General features: G+C 42.1%; 1 protein-coding gene across 6 annotated transcripts in view; it reads left to right on the top strand.

Moving 5' to 3' along the window:
* The window catches only part of LOC135109616 (uncharacterized), a 375,792-nt gene that overhangs the window by 255,659 nt on the left and 95,396 nt on the right, over positions 1-24,737 (top strand). The window contains exon 12 of one of the 6 annotated variants that reach the window (XM_064021042.1): positions 23,540-24,442. The exons of 3 other annotated variants lie outside the window; for them this stretch is intronic. In XM_064021042.1, the coding sequence (XP_063877112.1) occupies positions 23,540-24,379 (840 nt within the window). In that variant the 3' untranslated portion in view covers positions 24,380-24,442. Of the gene's footprint in view, positions 1-23,539; positions 24,443-24,737 lie in introns of those variants that run through there. 2 more of the 6 variants (XM_064021041.1, XM_064021040.1) reach the window with 2 other exon arrangements.

The raw sequence follows: 24,737 nt of genomic DNA, 5'->3' as shown, positions 1-24,737 counted from the left end.
TTATAAGTAAAGGACAGACCGAGGATGTTCAGTGTAGAAGAAGGGAACAGTTGAGTGTCATTGAAGAAGAGGGGATAGTTGTCTGGAAGGTTGTGTCGAGTTGATAGGTGGAGGAATTGAGTTTTTGAGGCATTGAACAATACCAAGTTTGCTCTGCCCCAATCAGAAATTTTAGAAAGATCAGAAGTCAAGGATTCTGTGGCTTCCCTGCATGATATGTTTACCTCCTGAAGGGTTGGATGTCTATGAAAAGACGTGGAAAAGTGCAGGGTGGTATCATCAGCGTAGGAGTGGATAGGACAACAAGTTTGGTTTAGAAGATCATTAATGAATAATAAGAAGAGAGTGGGTGACAGGACAGAACCCTGAGGAACACCACTGTTAATAGATTTAGGAGAAGAACAGTGACCGTCTACCACAGCAGCAATAGAACGGTCAGAAAGGTAACTTGAGATGAAGTTACAGAGAGAAGGATAGAAACCGTAGGAGGGTAGTTTAAAAATCAAAGCTTTGTGCCAGACTCTATCAAAAGCTTTTGATATGTCCAAGGCAACAGCAAAAGTTTCACCAAAATCTCTAAAAGAGGATGACCAAGATTCAGTAAGGAAAGCCAGAAGATCACCAGTAGAGCGGCCTTGACGGAACCCATACTGGCGATCAGATAGAAAGTTGTGAAGTGATAGATGTTTAAGAATCTTACTGTTGAGGATAGATTCAGAAACTTTAGGCAGGAAATTAAAGCAATAGGACGGTAATTTGAGGGATTAGAACGGTCACCCTTTTTAGGAACAGGTTGAATGTAGGCAAACTTCCAGCAAGAAGGAAAGGTAGATGTTGACAGACAGAGCTGAAAGAGTTTGACTAGACAAGGTGCAAGCACGGAGGCACAGTTGCGGAGAACAATAGGAGGGACCCCATCAGGTCCATAAGCCTTCTGAGGGTTTAGGTCAGCGAGGGCATGGAAAACATCATTGCGAAGAATTTTAATACGTGGCATGAAGTAGTCAGAGGGTGGAGGAGAGGGAGGAACAAGCCCAGAATCGTCCAAGGTAGAGTTTTTAGCAAAGGTTTGAGCGAAGAGTTCAGCTTTAGAAATAGATGTGATAGCAGTGGTGCCATCTGGTTGAAATAGAGGAGGGAAAGAAGAAGAAGCAAAGTTATTGGAGATATTTTTGGCTAGATGCCAGAAATCATGAGGGGAGTTAGATCTTGAAAGGTTTTGACATTTTCTGTTAATGAAAGAGTTTTTGGCTAGTTGGAGAACAGACTTGACATGGTTCCGGGCAGAAATATAAAGTGCATGAGATTCTGGTGATTGAAGGCTTAAGTACCTTTTGTGGGCCACCTCTCTATCATGTATAGCATGAGAACAAGCTGTGTTAAACCAAGGTTTAGAAGGTTTAGAACGAGAAAAAGAGTGAGGAATGTACGCCTCCATGCCAGACACTATCACCTCTGTTATGCGCTCAGCACACAAAGACGGGTCTCTGACACGGAAGCAGTAGTCATTCCAAGGAAAATCAGCAAAATACCTCCTCAGGTCCCCCCAACTAGCAGAGGCAAAACGCCAGAGGCACCTTCACTTAGGGGGATCCTGAGGAGGGATTGGAGCGATAGGACAAGATAAAGATATGAGATTGTGATCGGAGGAGCCCAACGGAGAAGAAAGGGTGATAGCATAAGCAGAAGGATTAGAGGTCAGGAAAAGGTCAAGAATGTTGGGCGTATCTCAAAGACGGTCAGGAATACGAGTAGGGTGTTGCACCAATTGCTCTGGGTCATGGAGGATAGCAAAGTTGTAGGCTAGTTCACCAGGATGGTCGGTGAAGGGAGAGGAAAGCCGAAGCTGGTGGTGAACATTGAAGTCTCCAAGAATGGAGATCTCTGCAAAAGGGAAGAGGGTCAGAATGTGCTCCACTTTGGAAGTTAAGTAGTCAAAGAATTTCTTATAATCAGAGGAGTTAGGTGAGAGGTATACAGCACAGATAAATTTAGTATGAGAGTGACTCTGTAGTCGTAGCCAGATGGTGGAAAACTCGGAAGATTCAAGAGCGTGGGCACGAGAGCAGATTAAGTCATTGCGCACATAAATGCAGCATCCAGCTTTGGATGGAAAATGAGGATAGAGAAAGTAGGAGGGAACAGAAAAGGGACTACTGTCAGTTGCCTCAGACACCTGAGTTTCAGTGAGGAAAAGAAGATGAGGTTTAGAGGTGGTGTTCTACAGATTGAAAATTAGATCTTAGACCGCGAATGTTGCAGAAGTTAATGAAGAAAAAGTTGATGGGAGTGTCAAGACACTTAGGGTCGTCGACAGAAAGGCAATCCGACCTGGAGACATTTATGGTCCCCTCCCCAGATGGGGACTCCGAGGCTGGTGTAGGAGTCGCCATGATGATTTTAAAATTTTTGGGTGAAGGGTGTGTGTGTTATTAGGTGCTTGTAGTTTTGTGTGGAGGAAGAGAGTTGTCTTTAGAGGGCAGGCTGTGACTGTCCCCTTGTGTTGTGAGACACAAAGGGAAACGTTCAGTGAGGTTACAGCTGGGTTTAATGATAAGTTCACAGCACCCCCTGAACAGTGCTTTAGACCTCACTGGGAGTAATTATCGTTTCGGCAGGTGTCTACTGCCTCCTCCAGTTACCACCCAGTAGCTCACTACAGCATTGCCAACACCTATCTTCACTACTTAGTGTCACCAACACAACCACAGTGCTGCAGCACTGTCTTCCCCTACAGGAGAGTCATCCTGACTATCATTGTCATCGCTGCCTCTGCACTAATGAAAACATTAACATGACACTTGGCAAAACATAACACATTACATAAAACATGACCTCCAACCAGAGGATGCAGTAGCATCCTCTTCTTAGTTCTGTGACATAGCTCACTCTTTAGGTGCCGTCTTACTGACCTGCACCTTAATGTTGGTCACAGGCTCTGGTGATTCCACCCTGCCAGGACAGTGCTTTTCATCAGCAGGTTTCACTCCACTGGCACAGGTGCAGTGCTCCTCATCAGCAGGTTCCCATGGTTCCACACCATTGGCACAGGCACAGCGCTCCTCATCAGTGGCTTCCGATGGTTCCACACCACCGGCAAAGGCACAGTGCTCCTTATGAGTGGTATCTTGTGGTTCCATCCCAGCAGTACAGGGCTCCTCATCAGCGGGTGCCCATGGTTCCACCCCACTGGTACAGGCACAGCACTCCTTAACAGTTTTCAGTGGTTCCACACTGCCACAGGCACCGCTCTTGTCCTCAGCCGATGTCTACCACTGCTGTACCCCCAGTGCCGCCTGCTGTGCCACCTTGCTGGCACAAGCACCGCCCTCTTCAACAGACTCCAGCAGCTCCACCAACTTCTATGTCCGGCGTGCCGTCTGCCAAGACAGCAGTATCTGCTGTATTGCCTCCTGTAACTGCTGCAACAAATGTGCCCACCATTGTGTCTCCTCTGCCCACTGCCAGTCACTGTCCTCTATCATCCATCATTTGGCCATGTGGATCCTCTCGTCTCTCCTGACTTCCCACTCCCTGTAGCATGTTATATTTACAACAGTTAATAACAGTTGTTTCTGTTGTGTATTATACAGTATAGTACTGTACAGTACTGTCCTCATTTAAATATAAAGAAAAAGGATGTGTACACTTCAAAATTCCCAAGTGTGTTTATTTACCTATTTGTATTTACCTAGCTGTGTTTTACAGGAAAAGAACTATGCTCATGCTTTCCTGTCTCCATACCTATAAGTGTCCAGCTTAGCTTTAAATTCATGAATATTCCTTGGCTGAACCACTGTTTCATCTAAATTGTTCCATATTTCTGTTTTTTCTATTCAGGAAACTATATTTTTTGACGTCTCTCTTACGTGCTGTCTTTTTTAATTTCATATTGTGTCCTCATGTGTCTCAAGTCCCACACAAACAGGTCTTCTTTGTCAACTTGGTCCTTCCCCTTCAAAGTTGTATATAGCAATCAGGTCCCTTCTTTCTCTTCTCTGCTGTAATGTTGGAAGTTCTAATCTCTTTAGTCTATCTTCATAAGATAAATCTTTCAAAACTTGGAACCATTTTGGTTGTAGCTGTTTGAATCCTTTCTATATTCCTTATATCTTTTTTATTATGAGGTGACCAAACAATTGCAGCACATTCCAGTCTGGTTTGAATCATAGATTCTATCAACTTTTCATCATCTTTTCATCCATATAAGTAAATGCCCTTTTCATCTTTCTCAGTAACTCATAGGTTCCCCTACATCAGTGTTATTCACTAATTTCTGCAAGAGAGCCACTTTGGTTAAACACATTGATTGAGAGAGCCGCAGCTACTGCAAATTAGCGTAACTCAACTAAATTAAGCAGTATTGAGCTGCTAGTGCAATGTACGACTAGGGTAGGGATGTTAGAATGTTATCTCTTACTGTGACTTCGTCTTCCATCTCACCTCATGAAAATATGTATCTTACTTGAAAAATTATTTTTCTATATATATATATTTTTTTATTAATTAATTTATATATTTTTCGAGAGCCGTGAATTGAATCATCGCGAGCCGCCAGTGGCTCGCGAGCCGCACAATGAATACCACTGCCCTACATTATTGCTTATGTGTTTTCTAGTGATAAATTATTGCTTATTGTAATTCACAAATCTTTTTCTTCTTTGGTTTTCTTAATTTCTACATCTCCCATGGTATAGGATCTTGTCTGTCTTCTTTTACTTTTCCCTAGCTCCATCACTATGCACTTCTTTGCATTAAATCCCATTTCCTATCTCTTACCCCACTCATATATTTTATTTACCCCACTCGTATATTTTATCCAGATCCTTCTGTAACATTTCACAATCCGTATTATTTTCCACTTTTTTCAGCAACTTTGCATCATCTGCAAATAAACTTACCATATTTCATGGCTCATAAGATGCACCTTTTCTCTAAAAAAAGTGTCAGGAAATGAGCCTGTGACCTATGAGGCAGGAGTTCAGCATTGAGGCAGTGGTTGGTGGTAAGTCTATGGCTCTAAAATCAAACCCCAGACATCTTTGCACATGTAAATAAAGTGATAATTGGTACTACACCACAAAACAACTCTTTCTTTGAAGGTAATAATATACAAAAGGTCATACTTACCAGTAATTCACATAGAATGACACCAGTCAGGAAGAATTTGCCTAAGTTACCATGCACCACGCATTGCATGTATCAAAACAAACATGCAGTCAGTTATGCGCCGAACCCGGTGACAAGGACAAGCTTCACTGTGTTCTTTGCAGTGTGATGCTGTTACTCCTTGAGGTAAGACACACTTTCATAAAATTAAAATTGCACCTATCTTTTAACATTCTTATGAAGAAACTTTATTACCCCTGTAGTCTCTCACAGTCACTGCCAACACCATATGCCATGTTTACATCTCACAACAGGATTGGTATGTAGGCTACTAGCAAATATTGAAGTTTTTAAATGCAAAGTATTGGGATCTAATAATGATCTAAATGCACGTGAGAGTCTTCAAATGTCAGGTGAAATCCTTCATTTCATATTCAGGGCTTAAATCTGCTCATTTAACTTTTTTTTTCATTTCTTTGTCTGCCAAAACTGGGTGTGTCTTATGAGCCCATGCATCTTATGAGCCATCAAATATGGTATATAGATATCAACCTCATCCAACATGTCATTAATATATACTAGGAACATTACAAGGGCCAGAACTGTCCCCTGTGGAACTCGTCTTATAACTTTATACCATTCTGATTTTTCACCCTTATTTATTTTATTTTTTTCATTTCTCTGTCCCTTAAGAAGTATGTTATCCCATCCAGTGTTTTGCCCTGCAAATCCCCTACATTTTGAATTTCCCATAACAGCCTCTGGATAGGTACGTTATCAAATGCCTCTTTTACATCTAAGTAGACACAGTCTGCCCAACCATCCCTTTCTTGGATTACATGAATTGCTCTACTGTAAAAACTCAATAAATTTGTGACACAAGATCTTCCACTTCTGAAACACATCCAGTCAATGTGTATTGTTCTGCTAGATATTTCATCCACCTGTTTTTAACAATCCTTTCACATATTTTTGCAACAACATTTGTTAGGGACACCAGTCTGTAATTCAGTGTTTTTTCTTTATTACCTCCTTTGAAAATTGATACTGTATTGGCTCTTTTCCAGTCTAGAGGGACTTTTCCCCCTTTAAATGAACATATTATGATACTATGTATTATCTCTGCCAGCCGTTCTCTACATTCCTTCATTATCCAATTTGACACTCCATCCGGCCCTTGAGCCTTACTTACATCCTGATCCTTCATCATTTTCTTAACTTCTTGAACATCCACTTGAAATTCCCTCAACGCTTTGTCATTGTGTCATACTCTTTCTCCTACAAAGTTATTTTCTCTGGTGAATACTGACTGCAGGAACCATGTGTTCATTAATTCACCCTGTGACAGAGTGTCTTCATAAATAATGTCTACCTTTAATCTACATATTGTTTGTTTATTTTTCATTTTTCCATTTACATATCTGTAAAAAAGTTTCACCTCATTCTTGTATTTGTGAACTACTTCTTTCTCATAATTCCTTTCCACTTCTCTCAAGATTTGGACATACTCATTTCTTGTTACTGTAAATTCTTCCAATTTCTTATGTCCTAATTTTCTCCATCTATTCCAAGCTGCTTCTTTTTCTCCTCTTGCTAGATTACATCTTGTATTTTATCAGTCTTCTCTCTTTCTTACCTTGGTAATTGGGATCTTTGGCACGTATCTATTGAGCCCTTTATTATAGATTTTCATAAATGTATCACACTTTTCCTGCGTATTTCTTGCTGTGAACAGTTGTTTTAAATCTGTGTCCACAAAGAATTTCCTCAACTTATTGAAATCCACCCTCCTGTAGTAATATCTTCATTCTTGTAAGTTTCACTCCTGTTTTCTATTAAACTCTTGCCTGATTTAAATTCAATTAACAGATGATCACTTTTGCCCAAAGGGCACTGATAATTACAGAAGTACATGAGACTTACCGTAGGTTAGTTGAAATGTGCTTCGGATTTTGCGAGGCACATCACGTCTGCTAGATGGTAGAGTTCACATGAGATACACTACACTTCGCCACACAGTCAGTCTTTAAAGATACAACTACCCACATGAAATATTATCTCCCAACCCTTCCAGTCCTTGAATTTTTGTTGTGTAAACCAAGAATCATCAATTAACAAAGGGAGGGAGTGGAGGGCATGTGAACTCTACCATCTAGCAGACGTGATGTGCCTCGCAAAATCCGAAGCACATTTCAACTAACCTACGGTAAGTCTCATGTACTTCTGTAATTTTACTTCGGCAAATCACTTGTCTGCTAGATGGTGCCGTTCACATGAGATTTTAAAGTCATGTGGGTGTTGTATGTAAAGGGTTCTGTCAAATTTCACATTTTGTAAATAGGTGTAAATAAAAGTTCCTATTACAAAAACCCCATTGTCATTTATGAAAATAGAACATGATTTTTACTGCTGATAACATTTCAAACCTTACATTATACTGAGCCTGGCACTGCTTCTTGAAAAAGGGTCTATTTCCCCTTGTATATCCTTATTATAATATTTAGCAAATGTGGCTTCCTGCGTCCAACCAGCTTTTGCCATGATGGTGGCAATAGGCACATCCAGTGCCTTGGCCTTAGACACTGACACAGGTGTAATACTACCTGCTGTGTACCTCTTGGTATCAATCCCACACTTACATAACATGGTCTTAAGCCACCTTGCCACCATGTCCTTAGAAACACCCCTATGGGGTTTTATATAACTTATGAGTAGTCTCCCATCTGCATTTCCAGATTCTGTCCTTAGCCTCTCAGTTCTTTCTATATATTCTTTCATAGCCTTAACTACACACAATCTGTAATCCTGAGGATAAGCTTTAAATACAATAGTACGAACATTAAATTTTGGCCTGCATTGCTTGATGTTACCTCCTAACAAAACTGAAACAGATTCTTCTCCAAATGCCATATTCACCAACAATAAGTGCAAAGTTTGGATCCTGGCTGCTTGTGTCATTGCCATCAGCATCACCATTTTTAGCGATAAGTCTTTCAGTGTTAGGCTGTGTGTTAGGTGGTTCACCATTGCAGCAATTTCCTTGTCAAGTTCTTTTGAGACAGTTTCCATGGGTCCATAATTCTTAGCACCTTGTAACAATATACTATCATGAGGAACATCCCTCTGGATTTCCTCTTCCTCATCACTGTCCTCCCTCAGTGGAGTTCTAAGTCCAGAAAATCCTGCCTGTGATTCCTGAGAATCAGGCATCAAAGTATTATTTGACACCTACAGGGGAGCATTGTTATGAACTGCTTTTGACTTCACAGCCCCATTTTCCTTCTTAAGCTTGTCCATGTCTTTCCTCAACTCAGTCAAAGCATCCATAATCATGCCCAAAGAAGGTGCATTGCTGTCTTCACCAGCGTATTTTGGAGAAGGGGAAGGTGACCGAGAGTAACTTAACCTCTCATGACGAGTAGAACGGCTCTTAGATCTGGATCTTTCTTCATGTTTACTCCCCTTGTGTAGTCCCTTTACCTTAGCTGAGGTGCGTGGCATGCTGGTAGTTCTGAATCTCTCAGGACTGGGGCAAGCATCAGAAGGCGTCCTAGACATGGCGGCTAATGTTAACAAGATGCCACCCCTTTTAACAGCAGTTCCTTTTATAACCCCACGGGTGCCTTAACCTCACACACAGGGTAACTTTAAATAAAAAAACTCCTTCCTTATAATAATCTGGGAAGTCAAATGCCCCCAGGCTTGTAAATAAGGCAATATTCCTCTTGCCCCAATAATGGGTAACAAGATGGAACCATCTCGCACCTATGTCGGCTCACGAGAGTGCCCAAATATTGTTATATATATATATATATATATATATATATATATATATATATATATATATATATATATATATATATATATATATATATAGCATAAAATATTTGCCAATAATCCGCCTTATACCAAGTAACGGATATCATATAACCAATAATCCGGCCTTATACAAGGTAACGGATATTTATAGTCCATAATCCGCCCTTAAATCAGGTAACGGATTCAAGTAGGCAACACTCCGCCCTTATCAGGTAACGGATATCCATAGGCAATACTCCGCCCTATAATCAGGTAACGGATAACTAAAGACAATATTCCACCCTTATAACAGGTAATGGAAATCATAATACACAATCCAAACAAGAAAACTGTAATATTCCTATCACTCCTCGATAACAGAAGTCGTAACAATAGAACAGGAGGCGGGACCGACGTCCGACTTGTGTGGTGTCTGCGTAGTAACTGACTGTGTGGCGAAGTGTAGTGTATCTCATGTGAACGGCACCATCTAGCAGACAAGTGATTTGCCGAAGTAAAATTTATTTCCTCAATGATGTCAAGTTCTTTGGTAAACAATAAGTCTAACCTTGAAGCCTCCTCATTCCCTTCAAATCTGGTATTTTCCCCTATCCATTGGGTCATAGTGTCAGACATTACAAAGTTTAGCAACTTATTTCCCAATGATTCTTCTCCCCCTTCCATGGTCCATTCTTCCCTGCAGATCTCTTTACAGCTAAAGCCTCCCATGAGTGTCATATTAATGCTCTTGATATTTTCTTTAGAGAATTACTAGTATCTCTTAACATTATTTTGTAGTCATCCATGCATGGTGTAGTCATTCCATGCATTGTTTTTTCAGTGGTACATATGCCACTGCAAAATTTTTTTCCTTCTCCTTTCCTTTTTGTCTTGACTTTAATTACTTCAGCCATACCTTCACCTATCTCAACATCCTCCACTGTTATATTCTTCTTGGTCAGTAACATCACTCCTTTCTTATTATTCCTAGATTTTGTCTATACATTATAACAACCATATGCAATTTTTATGTTTTCTGCTGGCTCATTCAATTTGGCCTCTGTAATACCCATGATTTCTGGCTGTTTTACTTTAACCCTTAAACAGCAGGGTGTAATGTAACTTGAAGATCTCCAGATACTGAGTAAAATAGAGTTTTCATTACATGTCTACTCATTCCTGTATGATATTTTTAGTAATAGAGATAATGAAAATAAACTTGTATTTTCTGTATGTGAGCTGAGGCAAAATCTGCGGTCAGAAAAATGAAGAAAAGATTTCTGAGCATGGTGACACACTGTGCTGTAGGAAGGCTCTGTGTGGCAGGAAGATGTTCCTGGTGAAGACAGGTTTATTTATACTGCTTTTGCAGTATAAATAACGTCTAACACATATTGCATTTCTTGAAATACAGTTCTGACTGTTTTTTCAAATGGCTACAGTTCCAAACATTGCTCTCTCTCTCTCTCTCTCTCTCTCTCTCTCTCTCTCTCTCTCTCTCTCTCTCTCTCTCTCTCTCTCTCTCTCTCTCTCTCTCTCTCTCTCTCTCTCTCTCTCTCTCTCTCTCTCTCTCTCTCCTTTTCTTCCCATCATTTATCACCTTGCTATTTTATTTCTTTCTTCTGCCCCCTCCCTTCTGTTCCATCTCTCTCTCTCTCTCTCTCTCTCTCTCTCTCTCTCTCTCTCTCTCTCTCTCTCTCTCTCTCTCTCTCTCTCTCTCTCTCTCTCTCTCTCTCTCTCTCTCTCTCTCTCTCTCTCTCTCTCTCTCTCTCTCCTTTTCTTCCCATCATTTATCACCTTGATATTTTATTTCTTTCTTCTGCCCCCTCCCTTCTGTTCCATCCCTCCCTACCATGGCCTCCCTCTCTCCCCTCACAAGTACATGAAAAATAAGAATAAATACTAAAAAATAATAATAATAGAAAAAATAAAGAAGTAAAGAATTGTTTAGACTGTCTGTCTGTCTGTTGGTCTATCTGTCTGTCTGTCTGTTTTTTCACTGGTGTGCCAACCTCCATTGACCCCTTTGTTATCTGTTTCCCTTATCTGTCTTTCTTGTATTTTTCCCTCTGACCTCCTTCTTGAACCTATCCCCATATCTACAGTAAGAAAGATGATATGAAAGAGAGAGAGAGAGAGAGAGAGAGAGAGAGAGAGAGAGAGAGAGAGAGAGAGAGAGAGAGAGAGAGAGAGGGACGAACGTTTAGAGTAGTTGGTTTGAAAAACAGGAAGAACTGTATTTCAAGGAAAATTTATTTTTTTCTTTTTCTTTCTTTCTTTTTGTGTAGGAGAGACACAAGCCAAGGGCAACATAAATCTAATAAAAAAAAACCTCACTGAGATGCTGCTCCCCGAATAGGATCCAAAGTAGTAATAAAAAATTTAAGGATAAGTGTCTTGAAACCTCCCCCTTGAAGGAGTTTAAGTCATAGGAAGGTGGAAATACAGAAGCAGGCAGGGAGCTCCAGAGTTCAACAGAGAAAGTGATGAATGACTGAGAATACTGGTTAATTCTTGCATTAGAGAGGTGGACAGAATAGGGGTGAGAGACAGAAGAAAGTCTTGTGCAGCAAGGCCATGGGAGGAGGGGAGACATGCAGTTAGCAAGATCAGAAGAGCAGTTATCATGAAAATAGTGGTAGAATATAGCTAGAGATGCAACACTGCGGCAGTGAAAAAGAGGTTGAAGACGGTCAGTTAGGGTAGAGGAGTTGGTGAGACAAAAAGCTTTTGATTCCACCCTGTCTAAAAGAGTAGTATGAGTGGAACGCCCCCCCCAGACATGCGAAGCATACTCCATACATGGACGGTTAAGGCCCTTGTACAGAGTTAGCAGCTGGAGGGGTGAGAAAAAACTGGCGTAGACATCTCAGAATGCCTAACTTCATAGATGCTGTTTTAACTAAAGATGAGATGTGAAGTTTTCAGTTTAGATTACAAGAATAGGACAGACTGAGGATGTTCATTGTAGAAGAGGGGGACAGTTGAGTATTACTGAAGAAGAGGAGATAGTTCTCTGGAAGGTTGTGTCAAGTTGATAGATGGAGGAATTGAGTTTTTAAGGCATTGAACAATACCAAGTTTGCTCTACCCCAATCAGATATTTTGAGAGATCAGAAGTTAGGCATTCTGTAGCTTCCCTGCATGAGCTGTTTATTTCCTGAAGGATTGGACATCAATGAAAAGATGTGGAAAAGTACAGGGTGGTATCATCATCGTAGGAGTGGATAGGAAAAGAAGTTTGATCATTGATAGGTAATAGGAAGAGAGTGGATGACAGGACAGAACCATAAGGAACACCATTGTTAATTGATTTAGGAAAAGAACAGTGACCACCTACCACAGTATTATTCAATGCCTCAAAAACTCAATTCCTCCATCTATCAACTCGACACAACCTTCCAGACAACTATCCCCTCTTCTTCAATGACACTCAACTGTCCCCCTCTTCTACACTGAACATCCTCGGTCTGTCCTTTACTTATAATCTGAACTGGAAAATTCACATCTCATCTCTAGCTAAAACAGCTTCTATGAAGTTGGGCGTTCTCAGACGTCTCCACCAGTTTTTCTCACACCCCCCAGCTGCTAACTCTGTACAAGGGCCTTATCCGTCCATGTATGGAGTATGCTTCACATGTCTGGGGGGTTCCTCTCATACTTGTCTTCTAGACAGGGTGAAATCAAAAGCTTTTCGTCTCATCAACTCCTCTCCTCTAACTGACTGTCTTCAGCCTCTCTCTCACCGCCGCAATGTTGCATATCTAGCTGTCTTCTACCGCTATTTTCATGCTAACTGCTCTTCTGATCTTGTTAACTGCATGCCTCCCCTCCTTCCACGGCCTCGCTGCACAAGACTTTCTTCTTTCTCTCACCCCTATTCTGTCCACCTCTCTAACACAAGAGTTAACCAGTATTCTCAATCATTCATCCCTTTCTCTGGTAAACTCAGGAACTCCCTGCCTGCTTCTGTATTTCCACCTTCCTATGACTTGAATTCCTTCAAGAGGGAGGTTTCAAGACACTTATTCATCAATTTTTGACCACTGCTTTGACCCTTTTATGGGATTGGCATTTCAGTGGGCATATTTTTATATTGGATTTTTGTTTCCCTTGGCCAGTGTCCTTCCTACATAAAAAAAAAAAAAAAAAAAAAAAAAAAACAGCAGCAATAGAATGGTCAGGAAGGAAACTTGAAATGAAGTTACAGAGAGAAGGGTAGAAGCCATAGGAGGGTAGTTTGTAAATCAAAACTTTGTGCCAGACTCTATCAGAAATTTCCGATATGTCTAAGGCAACAGCAAAAGTTTCACCAAAATTTCTAAAAGAGGATGACCAAGACTCAGCAAGGAAATCCAGAAGATAACCAGTAGATTGGCCTTGACAGAACCTATACTGGTGATCAGATAGAGGATTGTGAAGTGATAAATGTTTAAGAATCTTCCTTTTGAGGATAGTTTAAGTTTAGTTTGAGAGTGACTCTGTAGTCATAGCTAGATGGTGGAAAACTTGGAAGATTCAAGAGCATGGGCATGAGAGCAGGTTAAGTCATTGAACACAAACACAACATCCAGCTTTGGATTGAAAATGAGGATAGAGAAAGTAGGAGGAAACAGAAAAGGGGCTGCTGTCAGTTGTGCCTCAGACACCTGTGATCCAGTGAGGAAAAGAAGATGAGGAGAGGTTCTATAGATTGAAAATTATATCTAAGATGGTGAGTGTTGCAGAAGTTAATGAAGAAAAAGTTGAGGGGGGTGTCAAGACACTCAGGGTCGATACCAGAAGCGCAGTCTGAACTGGGAACATTTGTGGTCCCCTTCCCAGATGGGGACTTGGAGGCTGGTGTAGGAGTTGCCATGATAATTCTGAATTGTGAGTGAAGGGTGTGTGTGTAATTAGGTGCTTGTAGTTTTGTGTGAAGGAAGAGAGTTGTCTTTAGAGGGTATGCTGTGACTGCCCCTTTGTGTTGTGAGATACAAAGGGAATTGTTCAGTGAGGTCACAGCTGGGTTTAATGATAAGTTCACAGCCCCCCCTGATCCAGTGCTTTAGTCCTCACTGGGAGTAAGTTTCATTTTGGTAGGATCCTAAACGATAATTACTCCCAGTGAGGTCTGAGGCAGATTATTTCATCCATTATTTTTATTTTCCTGCCTTGCATTCGTTGATTCAATTCACTCTCCTCCTGAAATCCCTGGAAGGGTGTCCTGGGCATTCCTTTGTTCATGGCCTCTGCCATGACTGATTTGATTTTTTTTTTTCTTTCTCAAAATGTAATTACTGATAACTGTACCACTTTACCCTTTGTTATTATTCACTTTGGAGACAGGACTGACACTACAGCATAGCCCCTACCTGCCTCACAACCTAGGCTGCTGGTGAAAATATTCCATCTTTGTGTTTGTTTTGGTGACCAGCTGACCGACTGTCCTCCATGGCAGACTGACAGTGTGTTTACCTAGTTGTATGATACAGGGTTTGAGCAGGCCTCATAGTATCCTGCCTTCATATTTTTACTTTTCCAGCATTTCCTTAAATTTATGCATGTTTGCTGCTGTAACAACCTCATCATTCAGGCCATTCCAGATATCCAGTTCTTTGTGAAAAACTGTACTTCTTGATGTCCCTCAAATGCTAACTCTTCCTGATCTTCTTTGAGTGCCCTTTCTTCTATCCAGTTTCTTCTTCCAGCAACACCAGGTCCTGCTTGTCTATCTTCTCAATGCGGTTAACTACTTTATTCATCGTTACTAGATTTCCTTTTTCTCTTCTAACTTGCAGAGTCGGCAGTCCCATTTCCTTCATCCTCTCTTCATATGTTAGGTATTTCAGCTCTTGTACCATCCTTGTAGCTGCCTTCTGAATTCTTTCCAACTTCTTTATAACTTTCTTCGTATGCCGAGACCACACCACTGCTGCATATTCCGGCCTGGGACATAGCATAGTGACTATAATTTTTTCATCACAGTCTTATCCATGAAATGAAATGCCACCTTAATATTTGTTAACATCCTGTACATCTAGGCATATATCTCACTTGTATTCCATTCTGGGTTAAGGGTATCTTGAATAACCACTCCAAGGTCTTTCTCCTCCTTGCTCTTCATTATTACTTCTTCCCCCATTTTATAGTCCCATGTAGGTCATCTTTTACTCTTTCCCATTTCCATCACATGGCATTTCTTAGCATTGAATTCCTATTTCCACTTCTTGCTCCACCCATAAATCTTGTCAATATCTCTTTGCAACTCCATACAATCAACATGGCTCTTTATTATTCTTAACAATTTTGCATCATCAGCAAACAAATTAATATAACTAGTCAAACCCTCCTGCATATCATTGGTGTATATTTGGAACATAATGGGTGCTAACACTGACCCCAGTGGTACTCCATTTGTTATATTACTCCAACTTGAATAGGTGTCCCAGATCATAGTTCTCATTTTTCTATCCTTTAAGTAGTGTCTCATCCATTTTAGCATTTTCCCTCTCAGTCCTCCTATATGTTCCATCTTCCACAATAGTCTTTTATGTAGAACTTTATCAAAATTTTTTTTGATGTCCAAGTACACTGCATCCACCCACCCATCTCTGTTTTGTATTTCATCTATTAGTCTTGTATAGAAACTTAATAAATTTATCACACATTTTTGTTATAACTTCATTCTCTTCCAAATATTTCATCCACTTTTCCTTGATCAATGTTTAACATATCTTGTCCACAACACTAGTTAGCAACACCGGTCTATAATTTAGTGGCACACTCCTTCTTCCTCCTTTGTGTATTAGCACTATATTTGCTCTCTTTCACTCTCTTGGCACTCTTCCCTCTATCAATGAGATGTTAATCACATCCCAAATTGGCTCCACCACTTGTTCTCTACATTCCTTTAGTGTCTAACCTGACACTCCATCAGGCCCCATTGCTTTTTTGGCATCCAACTTCTCTAACAATTTACTAATTTCATGTTTTTTGCACCAAGACTTCCTGTAATCCTCCCTGCTGCACTTCCTTGTTTGGTTCTGTAAAATCCCTTTCCACATTGAACACAGACCTGAAACTTTCATTCATAATTTCACTCATCTCTTCCACTGTTTGATATATCTTTCTTTCCTTTACTATCTTGTCAATGGTCTCTCTGCTTGTCATCTTTCCATTGATATACCTGTAAAAAAGCTTGGGTTCTTCTTCACATTTCTTTACCACCCTTTTCAAATTGTTTCTATTCCTCTTTTCCTCCTTGTCTCCTTATACTGCTCTTTATTATTTTCATTTCTTTGCTTCTTCAGTTTCTTCCAAGCTATATTCTTTCCCTTCTTAGCTTCTGCACATCTGGCATTATATCAAATAAGTTTGCTCCTTCTTACTTTATATACAGGTACATACTTCTGCAGACCCTCATTGTACTCTTTCAGGAATGTTTTGTATTTCTCTTGCACTATCTTGCCTTCCATAAGTCCCTTCCAGTCACTACTCCCAAAGAATTTTCTTAACTCTGCAAGATTTGTCTTTATGTGATTTAATCTCCCATTTTTACAATACTCCTTACATGCTAGAACCTCGCAATCTTGCAGTACCACTTCTAACACCGCGTGGTCACTTTTTCCCACCCACTGGGCTTAAGTATTTAATGGTTGGATGGGGCTCTTTGCCATGTGTGTGTGTGTGTGTGTGTGTGTGTGTGTGTGTGTGTGTATATGTGTGTGTGTGTATTTACCTAATTCTGGTTTACAGGAGGAGGGATCTAAGCTCATGCTGTCCTGTCTTGATATCTACTCTTATCCAGTTTTTCCTTAAAATCTTGTGTAGTAATTGCATTTACTACTTCTTTTTTGCAGCTCATTTCAGATTTCTGCAGTTTTCTTTTTTTTGTGGGAAACTTTTTTTTTAATATCCCTTCTACACACACCCTTCTCCACCTTCTCATCTCCTCTTGTGCTTCTAAATCTCTCACCAATCTTGTTACTTCCTCAATCTCTCTCTGCTAATCATTCTCATGTTCAATCACAACATTTACTAGATCCACTGCAGTGCTCCTTTCTTTTTTCTCTCATTTTTTAGCTACACTCTTTTCCACCTTGATCCCAAAAGCAATTATGCATTTTTCTTCTCTACAATGTTCTTAACCAAATTTTTTTTAGTTTGATAACTTTAACTACTGCCTTTTTTACAAATTCTTCCTTATTTTTGAACTGATTATTCATTATCTCCATTAAATTAGCAGTTTCTTCATCTTTTTTTCCTTTCCCCAAACAGTATAACCATAAATTTTTCTCCTTGCAGTTTTCTAGATTTTTGGTCAGCTCCTTGTATTTATAATTCAACTTCATATTCTCATTTTCTAGTAATTCCCATTTCTCTTTCCAAGTCTTGTTTTCCAGCTCCTAAATAGTCACATCTCTTTTCCAATTTGTTAACCCAGCTGGGCAAACCTTTTAACAGTTGCATCCGAGAAGCCTTCATAGTCAGTAGTGTTTCTTCTCTCATAGTATTTGTGGGGGTGAATAAATGTTTTAATGGGCCTGGCGTCACTTGATTAACTCTGCTCTTTGGGCTATCAACCCAAGATGTTTGTTTTTGTTTTGGTTGAGCTCTATCCCCGTCATCTACCATATACCAACAGCTCTACATTGATTTTGAAAAAAGAAAATAAATAATATTACACCTAATGACTGGACATTTCAGAGTAGCAGAAGATCATGCCCATAACATTTCTTGCTACTGACAAACTGTGATCAATGTTGGGGTTGTTTTCTTCCAACTCTGTCAGACCATCTTTTATTTTGGCCAATGTGCTGCACAGGTTATTCTTTGTCAGCACCCAATCTTGTTCAGAATGTTGAGTGAGCCTTGCCTTCTGCTGTTGTTGCTGCTGCTGCTTCTGGTGCTGCAGCTGATGCTACTGCCGCTGCTCTTGCTGTTTTTCTGCTTCCATTTCTATCAGGTCTTCATTAGTGAGTTTCTGCCTATGTGGCTGCAGTAACTGCTCAATGTCATCATGTTCCACTTCTTCCAAACCCAAATCCTTTGAATAGCCCAGGGTCTGTTTGCTGGCCTTCTGGATAACATCGGCCACTGTGAAGCTGTCGAACGAGTGGATGAACTGTGTGCACAGTTTTTTCCACACACCATTGAGGTATTTGGTGGGCATTTCCTCCCATGATTTCTTTACGAACGAAATGGCATCTTTGATTGTGAATGTTTTCCAATATTCACACAAAGAAATGTTTTTCTCATTGGTAATCTTCAATGCTGTAGCCATTGTTGACCTTAGTAATAAGACTTCAAGGTCTGTATGAGGCCTTGGTCACAAGGCTACAGCAGATTAATAGTGTTTGGTGGGAGAAAGGCTACCTTGGTATTGCTGCTTAGGTTCTGGAGGGATGGTAGGTGGCTGGGTGCATGGTCCATGAGTAGCAAAATCTTGAAAGGGAGGCCTTTCTTGTTGGCATACTAGTGGACAGGAAGGAAGGCTCAGTCATACCCCTGCAACGTGAAATTAACAAAAAAAATGCTAGGACAGGGGGGGGCAGAGGGCCATTTTCACTCACTTTCACTGCATGAGAAAATGGCTCACATGGATAACTTGGGTAAAGCTTGTTGCTGCAACACCAACCTACTGACAAACTTTACATATGCTTTCTTATACTGTTATTAATTTGTTGAACTTTAATTACTCTAATAAATCTAAATAATAGACCCAGACAACACACATAAACAATGACTCCCCTATCAAAATCATAAACACAATAAATGCACTAAACACATAATAAATTTGACCAATATTACCTTAAAGTTTCTAGGGTTTTCTGAATGGTAGATCATGATGGACTTTAATTTGCAATTTCCCTCAGCAATGGATCCAAGCAGCAGCATCAGTCAATCCTTCGATGCCTTAAATTCAGGTGCTGTTTTCTCCTCCTCCATGATGTATATTCAGTTTAGCATCTTTTTCCAGTATAGACCTGTTTCATCAAGATTAAAAACTTGCATAGCTCAATATTCTCCTTCCTCCAGGATTTTTTTTCATGGTCTCTGGGTATGTTTTTGCTGCCTTGGTGTCTGCAGACATTGATTCTCCCATCATCGTGATGTTGTGGAATCCTTGGTGTTCCTTGAAGTAGTTGTACAGTAGGTGTTTACACCTGCCACCAAGAGGCAGGTGTAAACCCTGAACTAGTTGTGGGAGTGGTTATAATACTGTGATATACGCATGCATGCAGCCAAGTGGCATGCCAGCTGATCTGGCGGGCTTTTTGAAAATGCAGTTGGCACAAAAGGCATTAAAGTGAAATAGAAATGTAATTAAAAATAAATTTAAGCATTATTAGAGGGCATTAACGTGAAAATATGCTAATAATTTGCATAAATAGAGATTTACCTATATGTGTGTGTGTGTGTGTGTGTGTATATATATATATATATATATATATATATATATATATATATATATATATATATATATATATATATATATATATATATATATATATATATATATATATATATATATATATATATTGTTACAACCACAGATTTTGTCCCTTTCACAGCTGCTGTAACTCGGCTAGCCTCCCTGAACTACCTTGTATGTAGCTCAGTGCAGGACTAAATTAGGCACTTACTGGGACCTTTTGGTCTCATGCACCCTGTTAACGGACAGTCATAACACCAGGTTCTGATCCCCTTCATGGCTGCCACTACCTGAAATCAGCCTCCCACACTGTCACTTCAGTGTAGTGTGGAGTTTACATTCACCTCGACAGGGCTCTTTTGACATCCTGTGGTGAATTACACAACTAAGGTCACTACCCTGTTCCACCCCACCTACAGGAAAGGGAATGTTACTATTGCCAAGACACTCTCCTCTCGCTTAGAAAGAATCATCAGCCACGTTCTAGGAAGGGACAGTTATGGTTGAGGTATAATACCTCATTTGACAACCGCCCATGCCCAACAAAGTATTATATCCTCCTGTGGATCATTGTTGTTCACAGCTTCCTGGAAGACAGGCCTCTACCACCCACACAACAGCAAGGCCTGAGGAAGGAGTAAACTTCACTGCACAGCAATTACATGTAATCCTCTGTGTCCAGCCTTTTAAAGGTGCACAGGAACATAGTAACATTTAACACATTAACAGATACACAAACAAAATGCCCACAGACCAAAAAGAAGGGTCCACAGACCACTCACAGACACCAGACACTTGGCTCACAGAGAGTCGAGGAGTCACACCGTAATATATCAAGTAAGTTAGAAGGAACCACACTTGCAGACAGGTTGATGGAGACTCCTAAGTCCTGATAAGTATCAGCAGGGGCATACTGCAGTAAATTACTCAACTACACCTTAATAGCAACTGGCCCTCTAACTGTATCCCTCCCAGTCTCCTTGTGGCAACACTGCTTCTAACTGCACGTCTGGCTCTTGTGGGGTATCGACAATGACTGAGTGTGAGAATGCAATCCCCATGCTCATCACAAGGATATGACTTATGCCAGAGGGGAGGGGGAGGAACGGGGATACACCTCACCCCACCTGCCGCTCTTCCTCACTCAGGCTAGCTTACACAAATAAAACAGTTGTCTTCAGAAAATAATTGGTTGAACTATGTGGGCTGGATATATTCCAAGTCCTTCATAAGCAAGGGGAACTCTTCAACTAAACAATATGTGGGACACAAAATAAAAAAAAAAAAAAAACTGGAAATATGGAAAAATCAAATGAGGAAAAAGGGTGACTGTGTACAGAAGATTTTGCAGTAAGTTGGGGTGGGTGGCCAGGCAGTTATTGCGCATTGTACATCTGTGTCTGCATCACTCGTCCTCATTAAACAGTGGGTATATTGTAACTTGAAACTCTCCACATGTGGGTTAAAATAAGTGTTTTCAATATGAGAAGATATTACATATCTGCTCATTCCTGCATGATGTTTTAGTAATTGAGATAATGAAAATTAACTTGTACTTTCTGTGTGTGAGCTGAGGCAAAATCTATGGTCAAAACACAAAAAAAAAATATTTCAAGGCATAGTGATGTGCTGAGCTGCAGGAATGCTCTAGGCAATGGGGAGATGTTCCTGGTGAAAAAAGGTTTATTCATATTGCTTTTCGTGTTTTAGCCACATACATACAAGTTGCCCTTCCAACACATCTTGTCCTTGAAATACAGTTCTTCCTGTTCTTCAAATGGCAACCATTCTAAACACTGCTCTCTCTCTCTCTCTCTCTCTCTCTCTCTCTCTCTCTCTCTCTCTCTCTCTCTCTCTCTCTCTCTCTCTCTCTCTCTCTCTCTCTCTCATTATCTTTCTTTAGAAAGTCTTAGGGCAGAGAGAGAGAGAGAGAGAGCAAAACACACACACTGTTCTGACCTCACACGGGCAGGACGTGTGACCCTCGGCGCTCTCGGGCAGCCTCGGCCAGCTTGTTGGCCTTCCCCTGCCCCTAGTGATAGCGACCTTAGTTTTTTTTTTTTTTTTTTTTCTGTTTTCAACTCTTAGCTTTTAGTTTTAGGCTCGCCCTGGTGGAATTCCTGTACTTTTGAACGCATTTAGCGAGTGAGTGGTGACACATAAAGAACAATGTGTGCCCCAGTGCAAACGTACGAACGCAACTACCTCCTACGTCGCAGGCGAGGATCAGGTTACCCGCCGCCCAACGTGATAAAGTGCCTAAAGACCCTGAAACTATTTCGGAACCGCGGGTCGAGGGGAGGGAAACAAGTGCGTCCCATCAAGGTTGTGACCTCATGTGCCAGAGTTGACCGCAGGGTGGGGAAGAAGGAATACAGGCACATTGAAGTACCTCGGATTTGGTACAGTTTACCCTCCCTCCTCTTATTCAATGCAACATCTTTAGCCAACAAGATGGACGAATTAATCGTGACGGTGAGTTCTACTTGTGCAGACATTGTGGCGGTTACTGAGGCGTGGCAGATTGTTCCTGAGGTGTGCTCAATGCAGGACTACCAGCTCTACCATCACCTGAGGTCTGGACGCAGGGGGGGGGGAGTGGCCGTTTTCTGCCGCTCTACCCTCAGCCCCTCACACCTCCCTGTCGATATTCCGGCCGGTGTATAGGCCCTGTGGGTAAGAGTCACGCCCCCCTGCCATCCCAGCAACACAGCCTCCATCATCGTGTGCGTCGTGTACCACCCCCCACGAGCCACCACAGCACAGTTACTCACCGCTCACATCATCGACACTGCTGATGCCCTGAGGGTGAAGTATCCTGCCGCCAAACTGGTCATCTGTGGGGACTTTAACAGATTAGATATCAACGATATCCTACACCAGCTCCACCTCACCCAGGTCGTGGACTTCCCTACCCACCAGCAAGCCATCCTCGACCTTATACTGACAGACCTGGGCCAGCAGTACTCGCCCCCCAAACCGCTGCCTCCCATGGGACGGAGCACCCACCTCTCCATACTGTGGACACCCACACCCACCACCTCGACCCCCCGGTCAGCTGTCACCAGGACCCACCGCCCCATGCCTGACTCAGCCATGAGGGAGTTTGGGCAGTGGGTGACACAACACCCGTGGACCGAGGTGCTGGATGTGGAGGACGTCCACTTAAAATGGCAGAATTACGTCGCCACCACCACAGAAGCCTTCCACCGCTATTTCCCAGCCAAGAGCGTCACAACGCACCCGTCTGATGCTCCCTGGATGACACCCCGCATTAAAAGACTCATGCGTCAGCGGACCTGGGCGTTCCACTCCTGCCTGGTCCTTTACAGGAAACTAAGAAACAGAGTGATCAGGGAGATTAAGGCTGCAAAGGCAAACTATTACCCAGACAAGATACACCACCTCAAGCTGACCAACAACAGACAGTGGTACGCTAAGATCAAAGCTTTGTGTGGCCTACAAAAGCACACTTCATCTCTTCCTTGCACCTCATACCTTCCTGCTACTCTTGTGGCTCAAGAGATGAACGATCACTTTGCTGCTATCTGTCAAACCTTTCCTCCCCTCCACACCACTCTGCTTCCTGCCTATCTTCCGGCCCCCTCTCATCCCCCCAGTGTCCAGGCGGTGGATGTTTTTAAGAGAATACTCAAATTCAAACCAAGATCCACCATACCCACTGACCTTCCTATAAAAATTTACAAGGAATTTGCGGTAGAGCTAGCAACACCACTATGCTCCATAATAAACACTTCACTCTCCCAGCACTCTTGCCCCGCGGACTGGAAGACATCTTACGTCACCCCCATCCCCATAACCTCCAGTCCACAGTCACTCAATGACCTCAGGCCAGTCTCTATCATTCCCATCCCTAGCCTTATTTGTGAAGATTTTGTATATGACTGGGCCTACACCAAAATCTGTAATACCGTGGATATCAGACAGTTTGGAAATATTAAAGCCACCTCCACCTCCCATTACCTGACCAGCTTCCTTGAATTCATCCACAGCCACCTGGACAAGCGAAACACCTCTCTAGCTGTTGCTTTTGTGGACTTCAAAAAGGCTTTTGATCTTGTTGATCACACTGTAGTCATCAGCAAGGCAGTGAGTCTGGGTCTCCCTCCTAACCTGATAGCGTGGCTAGCCGACTTCCTCACAGGGAGGTGTCAGGCCGTTCGCTATCAGGGCTCTGTCTCTACTTTCCAACAGCTGACTTGTGGGGTCCCCCAGGGGACCAAGATGGATCCTCTATGCTTCCTCCTCCTCATTAACGACGCCCTCACTGACACCCCCCAGCGCTGGAAGTATGTGGACGACTGCACCGTGGGCGTCCCAGTTTCCACCAAGAACCCGGACTACTCGCCACTGCAAGCGATTCTGGAGCAGCTGCAGACGTGGACGGAGGAGAGCAGGATGACCATCAACCACAACAAAACTGTGGTGATGCATTTCTGTACCTCCTCTGTACCAGTGCCCCCTCCCCAGCTCTCAGTGGGCCCTCACCCCCTCCAGGTGGTCCGATGTGCCAAGCTCCTCGGAGTCATGGTGGACGACCAGCTGACCTGGAAGCAGCATGTCGCCAGCACCATAAGATCAGCTACCTATAGGCTGTACATGCTGCGCAGACTCAGGTCGCTGGGGACGCCGACAGATGAGTTAAGGGGGGTGTATGTTACTTTCATCCTCCCCAAACTCATGTACGCCTCCCCAGTGTGGTCCTCCTCCCTCACACAAACTCAACAGCTACAGTTGGAGAGTGTGCAGAAAAGGGCGTGCAGGGTCATCCTTGGCCCTGCATACACCACCTATGAAGAAGCCCTGAACACCCTGAGGCTGTCCAGACTATCCACCAGGTACCGTGAGGCTCTGGAGAAGTTTGGTAGGGGACTTCTGAATCATCCACGTCTCAGAAACATGCTGCTGCCTGACGCGCCTCGCCCCGCCCGTGCCACCAGACACCACAACAAGATAACGCCCCTAAAGGCGCCGCGTATGGACCGGTACAGACTCAGTGTGATTCCCACCATGGTGCGAGCCATCAATCAATAGTCCCTTCTAGATTTGACTTCTAGATTTGACTTACCTTTAGGATTAATGTCAAGTATTTCCCCACCCCCAATGTACATTTTCAGTTTGTTGACTGCCTAAAGAATAAACCGTTTATTATTTTATTATTTACACACACACACACACACACACACACACACACACACACACACACACACACACACACACACACACACACTATTTATTAATTTATCATATTGTTTACGAGCTAACAGCGAAACTCTCTCTCTCTCTCTCTCTCTCTCTCTCTCTCTCTCTCTCTCTCTCTCTCTCTCTCTCTCTCTCTCTCTCTCTCTCTCTCTCTCTCTCTCTCTCTCTCTCTCTCCATTTTAGTGTGAAA

Source organism: Scylla paramamosain, chromosome 19 (assembly GCF_035594125.1).
Source record: "Scylla paramamosain isolate STU-SP2022 chromosome 19, ASM3559412v1, whole genome shotgun sequence".
Lineage (NCBI taxonomy): Eukaryota > Metazoa > Arthropoda > Malacostraca > Decapoda > Portunidae > Scylla > Scylla paramamosain.
This window is presented reverse-complemented; position numbering and strand designations above follow the sequence as displayed.